The following is a 24,799-nucleotide window of genomic DNA, read 5'->3' as shown; positions in this document are numbered from 1 at the left end:
AGCCAGAAGTTTAATGTAAAGAAATAGAGTGTTTAGAGACCTCTCAATAATACTGAAAATAATCTGGAAAAATTGTACAGCTGTGCGACTAAAGCAGTGTGGGAAAACAGCCAAACGAGCAGTGCTGTCCAACATTCCTTCCCCCTAGGCTGAGCATGCACACCCGTCACCCCCACTGCAGAGGGCTGCAGTTCACTTCCACATTAGACTTCATCTGAATGCTCAGTCAGTCAGTGTATTGGGTTCTAGGCTTACACAGAGCAAGAAATGTTCAATGCCTGCCATAGATCTGATAACACAACAAAGAAGATAACAGCATTCATCCAAATTTCCCCTTTTGTGCTATGATATTAGCATTCTATGACACATAATTTGCTATCAACCTATTTTTTTACTATTCCTATTATCTGGTAAAGGTGTCTTTTCACTTCCTTGAAATATACTTTGCTGATGCTGTTTTCCATGGCATTCAGTCTTTCTCAGTACTTCTCAACTATTTCACAGTAAGGCACACAAAAATATAGTTGACAGTAAATGGGCATACTTTGGAAAAAACTCAGTTTTTTAAAATAAAAAGATTTGTGCTTAGTTCCCATGGATATAACTTTTTCATATCAGGTTTAGACTTAGTATTATTAAATACAGCTCATGACCAAGACTTTTTTAGAATGTCTTCAAATTCTTGAAAGTCACCTTCAACAAGAAACTCTACATAAGAAGCTATGACCTTGTAGTAAATGGTAAATGTGTATTTACTGCTTTTTCACTACCTGACAGAAACTCCTTTCTTGATATTAACCAGAATAGGTCAGTCTCTTTAAATTGTACTTCAAAGATCTAATCTCTCTTGAACTCTAGCAGTTCTTTTCTTTAATTGGCCAGTGTAATGTCCACCTTTCTTTTGACAGTGAAAAATATTTTCAATCCACTTGCACCTGTTCACATACAGTATGTCAAAATAATGGTAGAAGCTTCTCCCCAAACTTACACAGCTGTTTTATTACTCTTAATAGTTCTTTAAGATTCATATACTTCAATTATAATAAGTATTATTAGTGAATCATTTTTTTTTTTTAAAGATTTTATTTATTTATTTTTTTCTCCCCAAAGCCCCAGTAGACAGTTGTATGTCATAGCTGCACATCCTTTTAGTTGCTGTATGTGGGACTCGGCCTCAGGATGGACGGAGAAGTGGTGCCTCGGTGCGCGCCCGGGATCCGAACCTGGGCCACCAGCATCGGAGCGCGCGCACTTAACCACCAAGCCACGGGGCCAGCCCGACTAGTGAATCATTTTTAATCTCACTTTTCCAAAGTTGAATTTCTGCTTTGAATCCATAAACTGTCAGAACACATTAATATCTTTTTGTGTTGTACTTGTAATTTTGAGGAAGTTCACCCATTCTTCAATGAATCTGCAAAGTGAGAATCATTCACCAAAAATTTTTTGCCTGTAGATCATAAATTTTAATAAAACTCTTCTTTTGGACAGCTTACAGACTTCGGTATCAAACAGCACAGTAGCACTCTGATCCCATTTCCTCCCGTTAAACTGGAAACACATGCAGCTGAGACAGCTTAGATTTTATTAGGATCTCCACTTTATATTATTTAATGTAGAATTCAGGTCTACAGACAAACCATCTAAAACTATTTGAAGGTGGTATCTCTTCTATTTCTTTTGCTTTTTGGCCTCAAACATAGAGTGGGCAATTTCCATGCAAACTAGTAAAACAAGCAATTCTGCAACTCTGAAGCATTTTGGCTTTAGCTTTAGCTGTGAACTGCATGATCTAACAAGCTTCTCAAGCGTAATCTGATACAGTAGGAACAGATCTATGAGAGGAGGGGCTGGGGCATAGAGGGGGAAGAGAAAAGAAGCTGTTTTATTTGGAGTTTTCCATTCTTTCGTGCTATGGTGCCAGCACAATGTGCTTGGCACCACTGATTTATTCAATAACTTGCATGCAAAGAAAATAGTTTGGCTGAGGAAGAGAAGATTTACTGGATTTAGCTATCTAAATTCAATACATTTCTTATTAAGTGGCCTAGTTAATGGGTTGAATTTTTTAAATTAAGGCTACTGTTTTTATCTTGTGAATTTAATGACTTTCTAGCTTTAATCGCCAAATTGCCCTTTCTGGTGGGAAAATAAATATCTGTACATTAAAGCTGATCATAAAGAAGTAACAATGAAAGAAATACCTAAGTTAATTATATTTTCTCAAGAACTCCCTTATATATTATACAATAATGAAAACAATTTTAACTTCTGTGTTAATTTAAAAAAGTGTAGGGCCAGCCCCATGGGCTAGTGGTTAAGTTCAGCACACTCTGCTTCAGCAGCCCAGCTTCAGTTCCTGGGTGCAGACTAGTCAGCAGCCATGCTGTGGCGGTGACCCACATACAAAACAGAGGAAGACTGGCAACAGGTGTTAGCTCAGGGCGAATCTTCCTCAGCAAAGACAATAACAAAAGTAAAAAACAAAATGAAACTAAATTTTACACATGAACCCAAAAAATAACTGCATTGATAATCAACAAAACACTGTGAATAAAGTAATAATTCAGAGTAACTGGGTGATTTAAGAAGAAAGTCAGGCGCCCCCTATGGTCACTGCAGCATTATTCACAATAGCCAAGACGTGGAAGCAACCCAAGTGCCCATCAACTGATGACTGGATAAAGAAGATGTGGTATATATATACAGTGGAATACTACCCAGCCATAAAAAAAGACAAAATTTAGTCCCATTTGCAACAACATGCATGGACCTTGAGGGTATGACGTCAAGTGAAATAAGCCAGACAGAGACAGACAAATACTGCATGATTTCACTCATATGTGGAATATAACAAATTCATAGATAAAGAGAACAGATTGGTGGTTACCAGAGGGGAAGGGGGGTGGGGGGTGAGTGAAAGGGGTAAAGGGACACTTATGTGCAGTGACGGACAATAATTAGATAACTTGGATGACCACAATGAAGTCTACTCAGAAAATGACAATAATGTACACCTGAATTTTCACAATGTTATATACCATTATTATCTCAATAAAATAATACAGTGCAGTAGATTGGATGCATAGGTTAGTCTAAAGGAAGACAAAAATTATCCTACAAAGTAAACCTGACATTTTCAGATGATTTTAGGGCTCTCAAAATTAGTTTGCTATGCTTTGAAACGATCTGAACATACCCACTGTTTTATTATTAAAACAATTCCAAAAAGAAATAGGAAATCAATTTCTTACCTGCCAAAGAGACTATCATGAACAACATAGACAGAACATACACTAAGATCTATTAATCCTTTTGGTTTTGTAGCTCGTTTTTCACTTTCAAAATAAATAAGTTGGGCATCACTGCCCTCTAAGATAAAATATAAATTTTTCCACCGTTTTCCTTTGCCTGTTAAAAAAAAATCGTTTTCCCTTAGCCAAATAATGAACTGTGAAGTCATATATATTAAAATTATAAAAATTATCATCGCTGAAAGTAAAAATTAAACATTTCAATTTTTATTTCAAAGCTTAAATAACACACCAATCCTTACAAAATGAGAAAATGTCTGACTTATCTGTAGAAACATGACTTTTGTTATATTGCTTGTTTTAGTGAATCACAGAGTAAATGATAAGGGTACCTTAACTCTATCTTTGGAGATTTCATTATGACAAAATCTTTAAAATTCTTGCTTAGGAGTAGTTCTTTTCCAGTCATAAGAAAAAAACTCTTCCACTAACCACGTGCCCCTCCAACCCCTTAACATTTCTTAATGTCAAATTGAGGCAAATCTATAAAATAGAAACATCAATACCATGAATGTGCCAGGTGCCATAAGAAGTTTCTTAAAAAAAAAAAAAAAAAGTATAAGGTTGAGAGGAGACAAAGAATCAACTCCCTTGCACTGGAACTGACCTCAGAATTTTAAGACTTACTTGGAAATATATAAGCTTGTCTCCTAAAACTTTGCTTGGAAATGTGGACTTAATATACCTAGACTCTAGATTTTGAAGGACGCTTAGGTAAAAGCTCTAAACAAGGGTCAATTACTAGTAATTCGTGTCAAAACAACTTATTAAATACATCTCTCTCTTAGTGATAAGTTTTATGCCCAATATTTACAATGCTTCTATTAATCTTTAATAGTAAAATACTGAAATTGATCTTGAGTCTTAAAAGTTTACTTACCCTTTTTTAGAAGATAACCTTTTTTAACAATATTTTTATAAAAGGCATCTTTTGTTTTACGACGAATTGTATTATAGATTTCTTTACCATCCACTGTATCATTGAGTACTTGTTCTTGATCCTGAATTTTTAAAAATATTAAAATTATTTCATGAATTCTTGATGGAAATGAAGTAAAATCTATTAAACTACCAATTAAGAATCAGATTGTCTGTCTAAACATTAAAAAAATGTTTTTAATACTACAATCTAAAACAATGTAACATATATTAAGAGATCTTTTGCTTTCCAAAGAAATTCTCAGAAAGGTTCCCTTACCATTTCTCAAGAACATGGACAACTAATAAGCTATTTTCAAAAATACAGTCAGTTTTGTTGCGTTTTACAGCAAATAACACTGTTTTGAAAACATGAATTTTTCCCAACATGACTGATAAATGAAGAACCAATTTAAGCATAAAGCAAATTCATGTTTGCTTGTGCACAATTAGTCTGCGAGAAACACTAGGTGAATGCAGGACACTGCACCTAGCTGAAGTGAGATGCATGGGAATATACAACACACACCTCGAATACCTAACAGCTCCTTCAGTCCACCGCGTGTTACGGGCCATACCCATCCATCCACCTCTGGTGTTACAACGCTGACTGATTTCAGATAATCCTCCTTCTACCACTTCACAATATTCACAACCCTTCTGATGGCCTCTTGCACAGGTAAACTTCAAATCTTTTTCAAGGCCAAGTGCCATATTTATTGCAGTATTGAAATATTTCAGAACCATTTAGCATGTATAGAAACTACGCTACATCTTGATTAGGTTCTTGTCTTTCTGTGTCACTGATGAAGTTTTTAGCATTGCACCTCTAACCCCACTTTTCCCAAACCCTTTTTAATGCATGATTTTACATAACATCATAACTTTTAGGAATGCATGTGTCTTAACTGCTAAATCCCCCAAATAACAAAAAGAATTATGAGGTCAGGAAGAATATAAAGAGAAGAGCACCTTTATAATGATCTTTCCAAAATAAATCAATCTTCAATATTACCATCAGGGTCCACTGGACTCAATTTTAGTTTTTCAGTTTCTTTTTTGAGCAATTCTTATTATTTGCAAGGATTAATATTTTATGACCTTGTTTCCTTAGAGATTTCATGGGTCCATCTGATCCTTTTCTAAATCTAAGATATGTTATGAGATCTTCGTGAATGTTATTTTTCCTATATCCTGAAACATTCTGCTGTTTCATCATCCTAGGAACCATTTCATCATTACTCAACAATTATTCCCAAGTATGCTAACGCACAGGTGTTGGCAAACCATGACCCATGTGCCAAATCCAGCCCACCGCCTGTTCTTGGACATAAAGTTTTACTGGAACACAGCCACACTCATTCCTTTACCTACTGTCTGTGGTTGCTTTCACACTACAAAGGCAGGGTGTAGTAGTTGAGACAGACTGAATGGCCCACAAAACCTAAAATCTTTATTATCTGGCCCTTTACAGAAAAGCTTGCTAATCCTTGGCCTAGAGGATGATGAAGCAGTGAAATAAAGCATCTCTACTGCAAGTAGACAAAAGGTACTTTGTATCCAAAGGTTACTGAAAGGAAACATATAATGTAGAAATTTAAAAATTCTCCATAGTGGTCATTCTAATTAATGTTTATAAATCTAAATGTGTTTCACACTTATGGAGCAAAGAAGACTATACTCTCCAACAAAATTATGAGCCATCCAAGTTTTTAAATGTATTGCAGTTGATGATGCAAGTATAAGAACAACAAGAAAGAATCATAAACTAGAACCTAGTAGAGATATATTTAAAACCTGGAATCAGTATTGCATTTTGACCATGAAAGTGTGAGAAGAAGAATGAGAGTAATTAGAAGCAAGAACTTAATAGAGATGTATCTGAAATGTGGAATTAGGATTTACAAAATGGATATGTTCCAGGTCCACACAAGCCAGTGGATGAACAGTTAGTTGCCTTCAAAGGACACTGCCCACTTCAGGTATGTAAGCCTTTATAACCAAGGAAATATGGAACAAAAATTTGGGTTTGCTTCATTTAAATTCTTATTAAATTTTCCAATACAGTTGTTTTTGGACTATTTCTTTATTCCCACTTCTACAATTAGTTTGTAAAATGACTTAAAAATATAAAAACTTAAAAAGGACACAGGGACCCAGATGACAGTGATGACTACCTTCCTGATCATATAGATTTGTACTTATCAGTCTGTATTTCAATAGTGATAATATTTAGTATTAGCAGTAAAATGAGGCATATTTGTAGTTTGTTATTTAAAACATTATACTACACTAATATTTGGACTTAAATATCTGATTTCAAGATAATCTATACAGGTCTTTTCTAAATTATATTAAGGTAGGGGCTGATATACTGATCTACAACTCCTAAAGGATTCCAATATATTAGAAGACACTATGAGCAAGGACACACTTCACTTTCCAAGTTCTAGAACATCACTGGATGATAGGAGGGAAAGCTTGTTGACCCATTTTCTACACAGTTCTGGAGAAGGAAGTTTTATATACTTCTCCTCCAGGGAAGTTGATAATCTGATTGGTGAGAGTCTGATAGCCACTGAAGTAAGCTTTTGCAGAGAAGTTAGGTACGCAGGCTCCTGAAGCCAGACTTCAGCTGCAAATCCTGCCTTTGTCACTTAACGGCTAGGAAAACTCCATTTAATACATTAATTCAATAAATGTTTGTTGAGTGCAAGGCACTGTTCTAGTTCTTGAGATACATAAGTATCTCAAATTAAAGATCCTTATCCTCAAGGAACTTATATTCTAATGAGAGAAAGAGATAATAAACATAATAAATAAGTAAACTGTATTGTACATTAACAGATGGTAAGTACTTTACAGGTAAGGCAAATAGCAGTATTAAAAATAAAGTGTACAGGTAAGTCTCATTGTGAAACTAATTTCCGAGCAAAACTTGAAAGAAGTAAGCAAGGCAGGCAAGCGGCTATGTGAGGGAAAATCATTTTGGGCAGAGTGAAAGCTAGAGCAAAGATCCTGATGCAGGAAAGAGCCTGCCATATTTTTAAAAATACCAGAGAAGCCAGTATGAGTGGAGACAAGTGAGAGAAGGATGGCAGAAAGAGATGAGTTCAGAGGACCAGTGTGATGCCCCTCTAGGGTCCTGTATGCCATTGTGAGGACTTGGGCTTTTACTCTGAAGGAAATGGAGAACATCTGCAAGTACTAAACAGAGGAGTGAAATGCTCTGACTCACATTTTAAATGGATCCCTCTGACTGTTATGCGGTGTTAAGGGGACAGAGGTAGAAACAGGGAGATGAAGTCAGATTCTGGTGGTGGTCATATTCTAGATCTATTTTGAAGGCAGAGTCAGCATGATGTTCCAGACACATTGGATATAGAGTATAGGAGAGAAAGAGAAGAGTCAAGGCTGAGTTGACTTCATGCCTTAAGTAATTTACTTAACCTCTCTGGTCTCAGTTTCCCTATCTGTAAAATGGGCATAATCACAAATTGATCAAGTTACTGAAAAAATTAATTAATTAATGCATACAAGAAGCAGTGCCTAAAACACAGTGCTCAAAAAATGTTAGCTATTTTTATTGTGGGGTGCATTATCCCAAAGGGTCCTTCTTTTCTTCTAATATTTGTCTTAAGTGTTAGTTCCACAAAGTAAGCAGATCTAGCTAGGACTCTGCTCTTTCTGTTCCAGCATCTATCTTACCCCAAGTCAAGGTATGCACGGTCACCTCAGGAAGAGTGAGCTGATTCTGCTAGCTAATCAGTTTTTTCCATTAATATAAGGATATTACCAGCCTTTGTGTTCTCTACTAGGTAGAATCCTGCTGGGCAGGATAGGTAAGTGTTATGATTCCCAAACTTCTATGGTAACCTACTTTTACTCCAGGCCCAAAAGAACAGACTTCACACAGAATTTAATGGTTTTTATGTAGTAATCAAATTGCTTTGTAATCAGCATTAGTTATTTCTGAAGTATTCAATGCATTATAGGCACTTCTGCAAATGACAACAATCTGAGGTTTCTTCAGTTATGACACAGTAACAGGAGTGGGCCACACTATATATCTGAAGTAATTCTTAAAACAACCTTATAACTTAAGTACAAAAGTTTACTACATGTCACATGCTACTTACTTATTTTTCAAACAATAAAAAATTAAATTAGAAAATTCTAAGCACAAATTCAAGATGGGAAAAATGTCTGGCTTAAATTGTAGACAAATAAAATAAAATTTGTGGACTTATGAAACAAATTAACACCATTATTAACTCAAACAGCCAGTGTGAATTAGAATTCAGGATATAGAAATGGGACTGAGTGGCAGAATCTGTCACCTGGGGTTAAAGGCACTTCTGACCCCTAATAAAAAGACCCTGAGCAGTGGTTTCTAGAAAGCACATACTACACTATGTGGTTAGAAAAAAAGGGAGGTTAGTTTTATATATGCAGTAATTAGAAGAGTGAACAGCCAAGGGCTGCCAGAACTGCCAACAAAAATGGTACATCAATGCTGACTACGTTATTAGGAAGGTGTCAGGGAGGAAGTAAAACTTGAAATGGATCTTAAATCAACAGTATTTAGATAGGCAGAGAGGAAGAGACTGACATGGAGATAGCAACAAGCACAATGGGATTAAGACACATTAGTGATAATACAGAAAGGGTGAAGTGGGTGCTTCCTGCTAGAGAGCAGTCAGTCATTCAATTAATACTGACTGAATACCTAATGCCAGGTACTACTCTAGGCAGTGGGACTACAACACAAAACTCCTGCTCTCATGGACCTCACATTCTACCCGAAAAGCATGAGGAAATGAAGCAACATACATTAAAATGTGACAAGATGATGATTCTTGAATTTATATTAAGTATCAGAATAATGATCCCCCCAGCCCCACAGCTGTAATGAGTATGTAGTAGGTACAACCATCTGTAACTAATTTGTTAGGAGGAGGTAAAATCGAGAAGCTAGAGACCCTACAAATGGCTGTGCAAGTTTCTTTGAGTACCCGAAACCCCTCAGTCTTTCTTTATGTCCCTGGAATATCACTACCTCCATCTTCCACCTAGGAAAATTCTTAATCATTCTTTTGAAGTATCTTTTTCTAACCCATGCTACACTTCACAAAGTATGATGAGCAAGAAACAGAGGCTATTCAATCGCCCTATGCATTAAGCAACTAAATTCAACAGGCCTTCTTATTCAAGACCCATCTTTCTTCCTATGTTCTAGATTTTGGTCATTCTTGCCTTCTCTAGGACTTTGTACACCAGGTACTGCCACTACCCCATCCCTCTGTCTACCCACCAGTCACTCTCCTCTTTCCTATTGCTTTTCCCAGAGTACAAAGACATGCTCAAAACTCTCTCACCATTAAACTACAGGCAAAGAAAAAGTTTAAACCCCTCTTGGCCCAACATCTTCTTCTAGCTACCATTTTTTGTTTATTTCCTTTACTTACCAAGCTCACCTAGATAAGCCTGGCTGTGATTTATCCTTGCTGTCTCCACTTTTGCCTTAAACAAACTCACTCCTCAACCCAGTACAACTTGGCTTCTGCCCCCACCACTGCTTGTATTCTTAAGATGCCACCAAGGACTTCCTAATTATCTAGAGCCAACATAAATAAAAAATAAGAGATTCTCTTACAATTCATTTTCTCAAAGAATCTGAATAATCTGCAGTTTTAAATTTTACCCAATTTTAAATGCATGAATATGTACGTAAACATACTATCAAAAATGCATTTTAAAAAGCTAATTATTGCTGAAGGAAAAAAAACACTGACCTGCATTGGTACAGGTTCCTTAAGATAATACCCTTCAACAATTTGTTCTTTTCGATAGTGATCTATGATGTCCCCAATGCTGTTAAAATAAAAATTACCAACATTGACATAATGTATCTCATAAAAAATGCAAATCTTGAAAATACACATAAACTCTGTTAGCAAGGATTATCTATTTACAAGTTTTTTCCAAAGCATATAATCCAAATACATTAATAGACTATATGATCATAAGAGTCACATTATTTTAGAAAAACAAGAAGTTTCCAATATTGGTTTACAGGTCAGAATACCTGAGTCAGAGATTCCAATTTTCCATACACATAGTCAAAGAGTCACTATAAGTGAGGAAAGGATTAAAAGTTTACTTATTTTTACAAGAGTATTTCTGCGAGATTGAGAAAGAAAAATTTACAGAGAAATGGCATTTATTTATTAGCAAGTAGTGAGTTCAGGTAAACTTATGTTTATCATCAAAACATTGATATATTCTGATTTTATAATAATCAGATGGAGTTAGGTCATGAAACATAAAAATAGCAGGTGAAAGCAGAAGCAAATTAAAAAAAAAAAAAAGACAGACCAGGAGCTAATCTTACATGCAGGATTATTGCTATAGCAGGAAAGGCTTATTGATGATTTTGATAAAAAGTGCTATAAAATATTCTTAATATTTGGGAAATAATGTAAATAAAACAAAAAAAAAACTGAAAATAAAATGACTATATAATGTATTTTAACACAAGTTTTTGCATGACATAATGAGTTTTTTAACCTAAAAGTGTTTCTCTATAATCAGTAGCCATTTTATTGTCCTGAATATTTAAATCCTAGAATTTTAAACTTTCCCTTAAATCACTGATTGGGTGTTTTAGGGACAGCTAGGAACCACTTCTCAATACAGATCTTATTTAACCTAACCACTTGATTTTTTCATGTTCTTGCTATTGATGTAATAATTGGAATACATATAGAGAGAGATCATTGAATATAGATGCCACTTGTTTTTTTCCACAGTTCTTCCTACTGACAGAATATTTGAAATACACATATATATATCTCTCTCGAAATATAAAATATCTTTGCTATCCTACAAAGTTAGTTTAAACCAAATATAAATAATGTTAAAAAGCAAAATAAAGACTTGAAAAGACTAATAAAAAAACGAGTATGAATGAATATGAACTAAATACCAGAGGCAGCATTTAACACAAGGGGGAGGGGTGGTTGAGACAAGTAGAAAGGTATTATCATAAAAAGGACAAGGAAGGTTGTAAGTTTTTAAAGGAAAAATTTAATACCACATATAAATCCAAAAATCTAAAAAGAAAAATGAAAATCAGAAAAGAATATATTTGAAGATAGCTAGATCCACCACAGAGACGACTACGTGTTTCAAAGTAAAAAGCATCAAATCTATGAAAAACAGTAAATATGAAAGGTTTCTGGCTCAGTAACTGTAAAATGCAATCGATCCTGTGTAGCAGCTCAATATAATTCTGGTCCATGAGCTAAAAGAATAGGATACCATAGTGGAGTGCAGTTCAGATTGCCCAAGAGCTGATTGGCAACCCATCAGCTGGACTTTCAAGTTTTTTAAAAAATTACCCTTTAATTTATAGTCTACCCAGATGCACCTAAAGAAACAGTCAAGGAAGATACAACAAACCAAAATTTCCTAGACATTCCATAAAAGTTCTAGCCATGAAATTAGATAGATTTACATCTCAGAAAACTATAATATGGGGCTGGCGTAGTGGTTAAGATCGTGCACTCCTCTGCCACAGCCCGGGGTTCGCAGGTTCGGATCCCAGACGCGCACCGACACACTGCTTGTCAAGCCATGCTGCGGCGGCGTCCCACATAAAGTAGAGGAAGATGGGCACAGATGTTAGCCCAGAGCCAATCTTCCTCAGCAAAAAAGAGGAGGATTGGCATCGGAGGTTAGCTCAGGGCTAATCTTTCTCACAAAAAACAAAAAGAGAAAACTAAAATATGTTCACTATAAATTTGTGAAATAAATGTGAGTTTCTAGAAATACTATGTCCTATACTTTCATTTTAGTAATTTACTTAATAAATAAAACCAAGTTTCTCTCTTCTTGAACCCTAGATAAATGTTAGTAATCTTCAAGGTCTGACCAAAATCCTCCCTCCTTTCCCTTCTTATCACCATCTGAACTACACTCTTCCCACTGATTCTCCTATGCAGATTTGTACATCCTTAAATTTATCACAGTCAGCCTACCATCTTTTCTAATAGACCTGAGCACTAATAATGTAGGAACAGTATCTTTTTCTTTAATGTATATGCACAGGATCTGTATAATATATTTCACCAAGTGCATTAGTCAATAAATGTTTGCTGAATTACATCTGCTGTTAAATGTCTCTCCTACTTTTCTAAAATTTTGAGTATAGGAACTTTAGTTATGTCTCAACAAAGCAGTTTCTAAACGAAACAGAAATGACTGCTACCTCTCTTTACCAAAGACTAATGTAGGGGTAATGGCATGACACGACAGCAGAGTATCGCTCTGTTAGTAGATTCCTTGGATAATCCCACTTTATACTTCCAAATCTACACAATAAATGATAATCACAAAGGAATTACATCATTACTGACATTAACGCTGAAATAGAGTATATATTTCCAAAACAACTATAAAAACTGCCATTATCCAGGGGTCAGATTCACATAATTCTGGCTTTCCTTAAAAAACTTTTTTTTAATATTAAAACTATAAACAACAATACTCCAGAACTTTATAAGATGAACATATCCTTAGGGAATAAAAAGTCTAAAAGTCAAACATTTGCGGGAATGATCACGAACACTAAATTAACATATATTTAAACTTTTTAAAGTCATTTTGCAAGCAGACTAATAATTTTGCAATAATTTGGAAAGAAATATACTTCAAATACTTCTTCCTATTTCATTCTGGTCTTTATCAACAAAAAAGACTAGCTTTATGTTTCACAGCTTTATATGTTTTAATATGTTTCACAAACTGCCTCCATTATGTAGGAAGAAATTTCACCTTTGCAGAATGTGTATCATAAGGAAGTTTAAGTCAATAAACAAGACAAATTTCCCCCAAAATAAATCTATGTACAGTCATTCATCACTTGAAAACAGAGATACATTCTGAGAAATGCATCGTCAGGCATTTTATTGTTGTGCAAACATCATAGAGTGTACCTACACAAACCTAGACGGTATAGCCTACCACACACCTCGGCTATATGGTACTAATCTTATGGGACCACCATCATATATGCGGTCCACCGTAGATTGGAAACATCATTGTGTGGTGCATGACTGTTAATTATTTTATCTTTTAAAAGTCTCCCCAATAGACATTTATAAGTTCAGTTAAGAATATGATATGTTTTCAATTTATAGTTTTACATATTCCAAGTCCCTAGAAAACTAAACAATGGGAAAAATTAATTTACCTTCATAAAGAGCTCAAATTGCAGCTAGCTACATTTTCAGTGAGGATGTTTAGATCAGACTGTAATGCAGAAAGTACTCAAGCAGCTTATATATGAGGTGTGCAAAAGGATACAACTGTCCAGACTCATATCTTCCATTTGATGTCTTATAACTGTCCACTGAACTTCTGGCAAGCAGCTAGAACTTGTTTTTGGTTTCTTGTTTTCCAGATTAACCAGCTGCTGAATCTCTATACACTCAAAGGTCAAGCTGAATTGAGAGAACTTCTAAATGGGATGGAGAATGCTGCTGTGGTATTAAGGGATTAAACAAGGCAAATGCCAGCATTTTCTTTTATACAAACCTCCCATAGAGGAAAACAATGCTACGCTGGAGTTTTCCAGTATGGGAAAACCTTTACATTAAGAAATAAAATGAAATATGACTTTCTATGATACAGAAAAAAAATAGCTGACATTCTATCATATGGTTTTTCTAATTAAGTTATCTTCCTAATCAAGTGGCTCAAGTCCACTCTGAGTTTTGGGACAAGTAAAGAGTTTACTTAGAATTTTAAAGGTGAGCAGTAGGAACCAATAATTACAAATAAGAAACGTCAACTTGAGAACACCCAATTACATGGTGACATTTGTAGTAAGTCTCAGGTTACTCTAAGAACCATTTTTGCTATTAAAATGTCTCACTGATAAAAGAATGTAATATATTTTCTTTTTCTTAGATGTTTTGCTGTCCTGAAGATAACATATGGATTTGGCAAATTTGCTGCAAATAGCTCGTGCATAATCAAAAAACTGACATAAATTATTTTGGAAGGAAAAATTATGTTATCAATTTATATTCATGTTTGACACCATCTAAAGAATTCTTGGACATTACTACTACTAAACTACATTAAAGGTCTTGTAATTTTAAAAAGTCAGAAACTTTTATATAATTTTGAATCTGATATACTATATTATCAAGATTTCAACTACTTTTGCCAAAAGTAAAAGATAACTAAAAATTTCTCACTACTTACCTGTTATAATATCGGCCTCCCATCATAAACTGATTGTTTGGTGTTGGACATATTTTAAATCGCTGAATATTTTCATTGGTCCGAAAATAAAGTGAGTAATCACCAGGAGTATTATCTGAGGGCCTCACAAGAAAACTGCAGACTTGGCCAACTGTAAAAATTAAGCTGTTAGTTTTATTCCCTAATTATCAAATAAAAAAGAAAAAGTGTTAAGTAGTATAATTACAAAGTATATTCAAAAGTCATAAACATATGTAAATTTTCATCAGGAACTTGTTTTATAATAAAGACAATTTTAAGACAGTTTTCTTTTTTGTATTTTCTGGTTTATGAGTCACAACCACCCATCATGTTGCTTGTCTTTATTATATGAAAATACTGGGCAGAAGTTTGCAGCAGTGACTTCGGTTAATAATGTCTATACCTGTCATAACTTGGAAAGAATAATCTAACCACAGGTAGGGGATACTGGCTAACACTGCTACATTCTGTTCGTAAATCCCCTTAATAAGAAGAGCCTACAAAAGTTAAAGTGAATTTTGCTTAGGGATACTCTATACTTAATCAATGCTCCTGATTAAACATTAAAAAATAATAACTAATAAAATAGTACCAAAAACTTACAAAGGTAGATTCAAAACAACTGAAATATTTGTGTATCGTATCAAAATCAATACACATGCACTATATTTCATTCAATAGGTATGATCCTGAAAAGTCATGTAGAAGCAAATTATCATGTTAAATATTTTCATATTAATTTTAGAGAAATCTTTTTGATATCTTCAACTGGCAGTGACTCTTAACACTAAGATGGTTTGCCTTTTCTCTAAGTCCTAAAAGACACAGAAAAGATCAGAGCTTGATTGCGTTTAGGAAAGCACAATGAACACAGAGTATCAGATGTAACTTTTATGTAAATTACTAATAGTTCCAATCATCTAGCCAAGGCATTTACTATCAAGTAATTTCATGTTCAATACAAAGAACAGGAATTACTGCAAAATTATGCATACAAGTGCCTATGTGTACTTTTCAGGGGAGAAAATCACCAGATTGTTAAAAGAGCACATGACCCAAAGAAAATAAAAACTAATGTAAGGAAATTTTCCTTTTCAACTTTATTTGCCTAAAACAAGAGTCAGTGCCTCAAGTATTTGGTAGTGCAAGTTTAAAAATATAAACCTATATTCAAAATTCAGCAAATTCACTAAGACAGATATTTTGGTCCCACTTTGAAAGCTGAGTGCACGTCATTTTGGTTGAGCATTTGGTCATTATTATTACCATATAGCATTATCATGTTCTTCATTTTTAACCTACCTCTCCTCACGATAAAATTGAACATTTCTAAAACTGCCTCAAATCTTCAGAAGAGCAAAGTATTACTTACATTAAAATGCAGTGCCTTATGGCTTAAGACAGTAACTCAGATAACATCGTTAATAAGCAATAGTTTATTCACCATATACAGAAACTATCGAACTCTGGTTGTTTTTAAAGAACTAAGACTTTGCAATCACATATTATGGCTTAAACTTGTCTCAAATCCTTACAATGTATGGTTTACTGAAGACATATTTGGTAGTTAAATTAATTCAGTCTTAAATATTTAGTTAGGATAAATGATGACGGGATGCTTTTTGTTTTAAATAATAAACCCATCATACAAATCAATTTTTACTTTGCATATCTCTATAACCACAAAGTTTTGGGAAATGTTAAAATTAATGTATGTTAAATAAGTCCCAATTTTATAATTCACAAGTGCACAAAGATAAATGCAAGAACATCTGCTGCAGCTGAACAGCAAAAAAATGAAAACATTCCTCTATAGGAGGCTGATAATAAATTATGGTATCTATACAATGGAAAGCTTAGGGAATTAAGAAGAAGAATGAAAATTTATATATGCAGATATGGAATGATCTTCCAAAATATATCCTAACATGAAAAATGTGTATTGCATGTTCCAGTGAGCGTGTGTGTGTAGAGCTGAGGAAGCGAGATACACACAGACACAGGAAACTTTTAGAAACACAGGAAAAAAATTCTCATCTGGTGCTGCTTCTGGGGAAGAGGAGAGGGGTCTGGGGCAGAAAGAAAGCACACTTCAATGAATTTTATACTGTATGTATGTTTTCAAATAAAAAATACCAAAAAACAAAAACACCAGTTTCTCTGCACTGGGCAAGAAATTACAATATGCATAAATATCAAATCAACGCTAAATGCAAAATACATGATAAATGACTGGTTCTTTTTTTATTCTTTTTAAATAAAGACATTAGAAAAGGCAAGTAAATATACAAGTACCTGTCATTAGTAAATTATAAGCTTCTTGTTTGGAAATTTTCCCGTGGAACCATCTTAAAAAGAGAACAAATTAAATATGTAAATCAAGTCTTTTTTGCTGTTATAGGATCAAAACTAAACAACCAATAAAATATAGTAAGTTTAATTCAAACTGACATAATGAAATAAATGCAATGCAATGGATCAAATTATCTCATTCCTTTTACATTTATGTTACTATACTGTGTAAACATACACAATTTCAACAAAATTTGGAAAAATTAACAACTATCTAGTATGAGCTACAATTTCCATATTAATTATCAGTATAAAAACAGCAGTGATTTTAATTCTGATGATGACACACTGTTCTATACCCACATCACAGCTAGCGTTCTCTTCCTTTTATTGGGAGAGAGGAGTGGTACAAGTAGAGCCCACTACGGAACTGCCCAGAAAAAACAATTAGTGAATTAATTTTTCTCATATTTCTCTCAAAGTAAATTTCCCTATAATATGTGATAAGTTCTCTCTTCAAATAAAATCAACATGGCTGATTCATACTTTACTGAAAGTCAGAAAATAAGATTGAGTGATGAGAAAGAGTAGATACCAACACCAAGAACTGAAAGAACAGAATGACTTAGTATTCCTAACTCTATATGAGCTTATGGCCTATCACATGAGAATGCCAGAGTATTTTACATTCTGTATACTTAAAATAAGCCTTTAGAAATTATTATAAATGGCATTACAGTCAAGATCTACTGCATACAATAACTATTTAAATTTTACCTTAAAATAAAATGACATATCTGTCTTAAAAAATTAATTACTAGTAATTAAGTTACTTAAAATCTCCTCTCATTGACTGACGGACTATTATCTATCTTGCTGATTAACACATGTTAACGCCAAGCTGACAACTCCAGATCACCTCTCTACCACTCTGCCATATATTAATAGGATCTTCAACTATTTTTAACAGTGGCTTAAAGAACAAGTTGGAAAGCCAAATACCACAAGACTAAAACATATAAGTGCTCTAAAATCCAATGTTACAGGTGTGGAGGCTGTTCACATTGTTTTAAATTATCCACACTACTACTGGTCAAAGTACAAAATATAACTGAATTTTTACCGTTTCATATGAATGAAATGTCAAACTTTTATTCTCTCCTTAACTCTATTCTAAGCATTAACTCGCTAATTCAGACTTCCCGGGGCTCCCAGTGCACACTGTGAATAATATAAAGCACGTACACGACAACCGGACGAGCCAGGCTGCCCCAGAAGGCAGTGAGGGTCCACACTGCATTCAAGTGCAGTCTAAACTATGACCATTCACGACAAACGCTGGAACACAGTTTCTGTATTCCGGGGAGAGTTGATTAGAGGACCGTGAAGGCCAATTGTATATTTTTATAGCTAGAATGAAGGAAAAAAGGGAAATTCAAAGAAGGGGGGCAACAAATGGGGATTAGAGAACAAATTGGCAACATCGTTTTCTGAAAGGATTAAATCTGAGTTTCCTCATTCAGACATTTATTACCTATGTGTAAAATGTATATATTTCAAGTTCATGGTTTGTACCAATGACAGAAATGAGTCTCTACTCTTAGGAAGTCCCCATCCAGTAAGAAAAAGGGACACAAATATATTGTATAACTATAAAAACAATGTAGAAAATATAATAAAGTGCAGTGATAGGCATGCACTGAGGGTATTTTTGAAATAACAGAGAGGGGCACCAATTCTGTAGAGTGTGTCAGGGAGAAGATAAAGGAAGATTTCTTGGGAAGAGTGATAAATGAGTTAAGTCTTTAAGTAAGAACAGGAATTAATGAAACACAGTGGAGGGGAATTCTGGCCTAGGAAGTAGCTTGAGCAAAGGATAAAAACAGTATTATGCATTTGAAGATCTACAAACTGGAGAGTAGAGGATAAAACTAGAAATGACAAGAGATAGGACTAGTAAAGGACATAAGAGCTCGATCAGAAGATCTTTTTAGGCTCACTAAGGTAAATATGGTAGAGAACCACTTAAGAATTTTAAGTGAAAAAGCGATGCTCATTTTAGGTAGATTATTCTGGCTACTGGAAGAATGGATTTGAGGAGACTAAAGCATCAAGGAAGACCAACTTGGAGATTACTGCTACATCCAGTCCTGGTAAGAAATGAAAAGGGCCTGAACTGGAATACGGTTGCTTAAGATTGAGAAGAAGGCACACGTTCAAGAAATTTTTTAGAAGATAAAATTATCAGGACTTGGTACCTAGATCATGGAAAAGCGGAGCTGGAAAGAAACACAACTGTAGTTATACCAACTATTTAGTCTCAAAGGGCACTCATGGATGTTACTGAGGACACTTCACTGCCAGTCTCCACCTTAAGAAATTAGAGAGAGCTGACAAATACATAAAATAAACCGACAATGCAAATTTAGCTTATGCTAAATATCAAATGAGTAGAAAATTATAAAGTTTAGAAAATGGAACAATCACAATGATATTAAATAAAAAAGATTTCCCAGTGAAAGTGGAATTTATACTTTACACTACGAGAAAACTGGATGTAGCTTCAAATATTTACTGGCATTTGACTTACACTTTTTTCTTTTCTTTTTAAAATAAATCTATGATATTATTTTAAATAGGGATAAAAATGTAGATTTCTAGCATCTCTTGAAAATCAGGAGGATTTCAGAACACTATACTCCCATTCTTGCACATATCAATTAGACAGGGCAGTCACCTTACTGCAGGCAAACACTTTCTAGTTTTCAACTTCCTACAGTCTTCCCTAATACAAAGAGAGAATGTTAGCTGCCATTTAATCCCACATTTGCAGTGTTGTTTTCTTACAGTAAGGAAACAGTTCCATGTACCTTGGTCTCTATCAAAGAAGGAAAATAAGAAAGATCAAGATTATTGTAATTTGAGAAAAATGGGAACATACACAACTGACCCACTTCCCTTGCTTACATTATCTCTATGCCACATCCAAGCATTAATTAGAATTTGTAACTCCTGACGTAGGTAGTGAGGAGACTTCAAACTAACACCATTAACAAGGCACAGTCTCACTGACGGAGCCTATTTTGCAGCTACACAGAACAATAAGGAAAATGAACTCAGAAAATAACTCATATGTTCCACTTAAGGAAGGGTGGGGAACTAAATAAGGTGACTGAAAGTGGAGTATTCAGTTTAACGTTTTTATGTTCTAATGATCAGAACAAAGAATAAGAAAACACTTGAGAGGTAAGACAAATTCCATCCATAAATGCGGACAGGATGGCAAGAAAAAAATGTTCCACTGAAAAGATATTAGAAGGTGAACAGTCTATTAAAATATGAGTAAAATAGAATTGGGATTAAGAGTTAAGGTCTGTAAAAGAAAACTTATATACAAATAAATGTCAAGAGGGATGAAAATGACACTAAAAAAGATCTTCCAGAACCATAATAAAATTAGACCAAGGCTGAAATACCACATGGAGTGATTTCCCGTAAGAAGTCATTGGTTGTAGCTAATAACTTCTGGAATATAAGAGAAGAATGTAGCAAGTAGTAGGTGTAGTAACACCTGGTCTTTGAATGGGCTCTTATCTTAAAATCACCCTAAAAAGATTAGGAAAAGAAAGTCCTTGCAGAATCTTATTAATATGGTAAAGAACCATGATCTTAGGGAAAAGTTCTGGGACTAAAAAAAACAAAAAACTGAATCATAAAATAAATAAAAGACGTAGCAATGAAAACAAGAAATATGATGAATAAATCAATAAAAAAATAAAGAAAAATGTGAGGAATTGTGACATTCATGTTATTAATGTAATGTTTATCAAAAAGTCTTTAGTTTGGTGATATAAGAGTTGTATACAGTTATAAGCCTCCTTCATTGTTTAAAAATAAGACTTTATCACTAGGTCCTTAAGAAAATATCTAGACATCAGTTCCTGAGCCAAATAAAAAAAAAAATTTAAGTCAGCCCCAAAAGCATCAATTTTCTTTTAAATTATTTTTTGGCCAAAGTTTTCCAATTAGTAGATTTACAATATATTTTTTTCCTTTTAATAATTAACACAAACTCACATTTTGCCTTCATGTGGATCTTCTTCCCGGCCCTAAAGGGGAAGACATAAAGACAATATCTTATATAATTAACTATTAATCTATTTTTATTAAAATTAATAAAAATCATATATTCAAACGTGTCTCCACCCTGTCCTTCATATTTATTCATGAATATACAAGAAAAGATGTTTCTGTTCAAGAAATGTCTTTCCAAACCCTCTCCCTCTCTACTACTCTTCTCTCTTTGCTGCGATTACTCTCACTCAGACCCTGTGCCTCCCTTTTCTTAAACAATTACAGCAGCCCATCTAGTATAACTACCTCCGGGCCCCATCCCACCCCACCACTCCAATCTGGATTCATCAGTTTCAACTGCAACTTTGCCCTGTGTTAAGAAACACCAAACCAAACAAAAACAAATTTCAAAAAACAAACCTTTAATACCTCTCTACTATCTACAAATTCCTCAGTTTACAATCAAAATCCTTTATCATACGACTGAAGTCTACATTTCCTGTCTCATACTACCAATTCTCTTTAGGTATCTATACCACGGTCACACATTACTACCTATTTCCTAATCTACATTCTCCCACCACTGTAGCTTGTTCTTAGAATATCCTTTCCACTCACTGCCTCCTACCTGTTAGTTAAAACCTAAACCACCTAGGCAGGATCTATCTTAAATACTACCACCTCAGGGAGACACTGAGTCCCTAAAACGTAAATAGCAACTTTTATTTTGAATAGAAAGGCATCATCCTTCTTTTATCATCTTTTAAACTTTACCTTACTCTACTTGATATTCCTATTATTTAAGATACACTAGTGTTATTCATTCCATTACAGCAGCTTTAAGCATCTTAAGATCTTAGCCATTTGTTAACACCCACCACCACCACAACCACTAGCACAATGCTGGGCATATAATTTTCACTGAATATCTACTGAACTGTAGTCGTAATACCCAGCACCGTACCTGGCACCAAGTTTTCACTGAAAAATGAAGGAAGGGATAGAAAAATGATCTAACTATACATGGACTTACTTCTCTCAATTTGGTCCTCACTCATCAAATACCTAACCAAACTAAAATCAAACATTCTCTGGATGCCTACTATATTGCAAAGCAGTACACTAAAAAAAATTACATAGGGCCAGCCCAGCGGCACAGTGGTTAAGTGCACGCGCTCCGCTTTGGCGGCCCAGGGTTTGTAGGTTTGGATCCCGGGTGTGGACGTGCGCACCACTCATCAAGCCATGCTGTGGTGGTGTCCCATATAAAGTAGAGGAAGACGTGCACGGATGTTAGCCCAGGGCCAATCTTCCTCAGGAAAAAAGCGGAGAATTGGCAACAGATGTTAGCTCAGGGCTAATCTTCCTCACACATACACACAAAAAAATTACATAAAAACAAAATGCATTATCATTACCCAAAAGGAGTTAATCTCTATAAAAGAGGTTTACACAATAAATTAATTTTATACAATGTAATGGAATATAGAATTAACAAGGTGCTACAGAAACACAAGAGGAAACAATCTAGCCTAAGAAAGGCATAAAACCTATGTGAAAGAAGGGGTGACATCTGAGCTTAACCAACAAAGACGAATCAAATTTTACAAGGTAGTCTAGCAGGGTAGGAGTGTCAAGGAAGAGGGAAAAGTACAGGCACGAGACATTCATTCATTCAACAAACATTTACTGAATGCCTACTAATGCCAGATGCTAATCTAGGATACATCATTGAATCAGAGACAAAAATCCTCACAGAGCTTACACTCTAGAGTTAAGACATAAAAGTATAAATGTGCTTGGAGAATAGTAATTAGTATTTCAGAGTGGGAAACTCCTCAGAGCCAACCACCAACCAAATGCCTGAAATCTAAACAATCTCCAAATGGCTTTCCAAGCTACAAGGAATCACTATGATCCAATGAAGATCATTAGGAAAATTATTCTAAATACTGAGGTAACAACTGTTTATAACTCTAACTTGCAACTATTCCACTATTAATTCAAAGCATGACTATATTTATTTTTAGCAGCCACATCACCTTGTTTACTCATACTGAATTGTTAACTTGTTCCCTTTTTTTATTTTCTCTCCTTGTACTGTGTTAGGTCATGTCTCCTTATCTTAAATTGGGCTATTTTTTTTCTGTACTCATTGGATAACTTTCAGTTATCCCTACTAAAGTTTACCTTGTTAAATCTGACCCAAAATTCCAAGAGCTTGAGGAAAGTTCAATTTATACCGTAATTCCTTTAAATAATCAGAATAAAGGGGGGGCGGGGGGGCAGGAGGGGTTTACAGCAGGGAGAAGAAAATTCAACATAAAAGTTTTAACTAAGCAATTTTGTAGTACAACCAACAGAGATAGTAGGATTCTTCAGTTTGAACAGTTCTTGCTTATATGGAATAAATCTCTCTCCTACTACAGAATACAGAACACCAGTGCAGGAACTGGGAGTTCTAACCCCAGCTCTTCCACTAAGGAACTACATGACTATGCGTATGGAACGCATCATACCGTTTCCTCAACTCCTCCCACTCTTCTTCAGTGTGTTTTACTTCTATATATCAAGATCTGGCTGCCAGAATAGGCAGACAAGAGAATTAATAGCAAAGAAAAATATTCTCCACTGCCGTCTTCCTGGAACAATAATCAGAGCACAAGTTTCAGCTTATTACAAGGTTCGTGGCGTAATTTAAAAACAGTAGCTCCGAGGGTTGCAAAAGATACAGAAAACCATTCCATCCTGCTGAACTAATCAGAAAAGGAAGGGTGAATTCCAAAATGGTAATATAATGTTTGATATGTTTCAGAGATACTGAGTATTGTCTCTGTGATGCAAATGCTGCTTGAAGGCTGACCTGCTATCTAAAAATGCACGAACACCATTATTTATACTGTGTGATAAGATGACTGATAATGATTATGTGATGACAATGAAAACAAGGGGAATACTCAAAATGTAGAACCATGTGATAACATATGTGTAATATAACTAGGTTTTTCCAAGGTTACTAGAAAATTATACATGTATTTTGGGAGATAAGGAATTTGAAAGCAAACGTGCAACAACCATTTGAGATTCCATGATCAGTTTGACATAACATCATTTACAAGCAAGATGACCAAGAAAACGAAAAGGGATACAGATATGCACAGATGTTAATACATTTTTACTTCTTAGAAACTCAGAAAAATTTTCTGCAAATTGGCAGCTACAGATTAAAACATGCTAGTTTGGTTATGTTCTTTACAAATAAATAGCATTTACTGTTAGCTTTGAAACAGTAACTGTTTTCATTTTGATGAAAATTTCTTGTACCTATAAACTGAGGTTTTTCATAAGTGTATTCATAGCTAATTTCCCTGATTATGGACAAGTTCCAAAATTTTACAAAATATTTAGAATTCTGAGAGTGAGAAGAAAAAAACAAAACTTACCACCTCTTCCACTAAGTCTTCAACAATAAGGCCTTGTTCATCTGTTCTTAGATTTGTAACCCACATCCATCCATCTTCTAATTCGTTATGAACAATGAACATATCTCCTTTTAGGAAACTGAAAACAGCAATTATTAAGTTACTAAAATTAAATAAAAATTTTAAACATGGAAATTTAAGTAATCATGTGCCACACACAGAGATAATATGATACTGGAAAATGCAAAGGATTAAAGTCAAATACTCTAGATTTTTGTCCTGTTTCTGGCATTATCTACATGTAAAACTCTGAAGACACGTATTTCCTCATATGTAAAATAGGTTTATAATGGTACCTGCACTATCTACATCACTCTATTATTGTTAGATTCAAATTGGAATTTTTGTAAACAGTAATTATACATGTATCACAGGTTTTGGGGTATAACTCCAAGAAACCTGAACTTAAAAATTTAAGTTTCA

The 24,799-nt window shown here is 34.5% G+C and overlaps 1 protein-coding gene across 1 annotated transcript in view; it reads right to left on the bottom strand.

Moving 5' to 3' along the window:
- The window catches only part of RASA1 (RAS p21 protein activator 1), a 96,547-nt gene that overhangs the window by 24,820 nt on the left and 46,928 nt on the right, over positions 1-24,799 (bottom strand). The window contains exons 5-11 of the mRNA XM_058527181.1: positions 24,338-24,455; positions 20,898-20,929; positions 16,824-16,876; positions 14,508-14,658; positions 10,028-10,106; positions 4,195-4,315; positions 3,255-3,411 (exon numbers count right to left, since the gene is read on the bottom strand). Of these exons, the coding sequence (XP_058383164.1) occupies positions 3,255-3,411; positions 4,195-4,315; positions 10,028-10,106; positions 14,508-14,658; positions 16,824-16,876; positions 20,898-20,929; positions 24,338-24,455 (711 nt within the window). The remainder of the gene's footprint in view (positions 1-3,254; positions 3,412-4,194; positions 4,316-10,027; positions 10,107-14,507; positions 14,659-16,823; positions 16,877-20,897; positions 20,930-24,337; positions 24,456-24,799) is intronic.

Source organism: Diceros bicornis, chromosome 1 (assembly GCF_020826845.1).
Source record: "Diceros bicornis minor isolate mBicDic1 chromosome 1, mDicBic1.mat.cur, whole genome shotgun sequence".
Classification (NCBI taxonomy): Eukaryota; Metazoa; Chordata; class Mammalia; order Perissodactyla; family Rhinocerotidae; genus Diceros; species Diceros bicornis.
The sequence above is the reverse complement of the archived record's forward strand: the minus strand, read 5'-3'. Positions and strand labels throughout refer to the sequence as shown.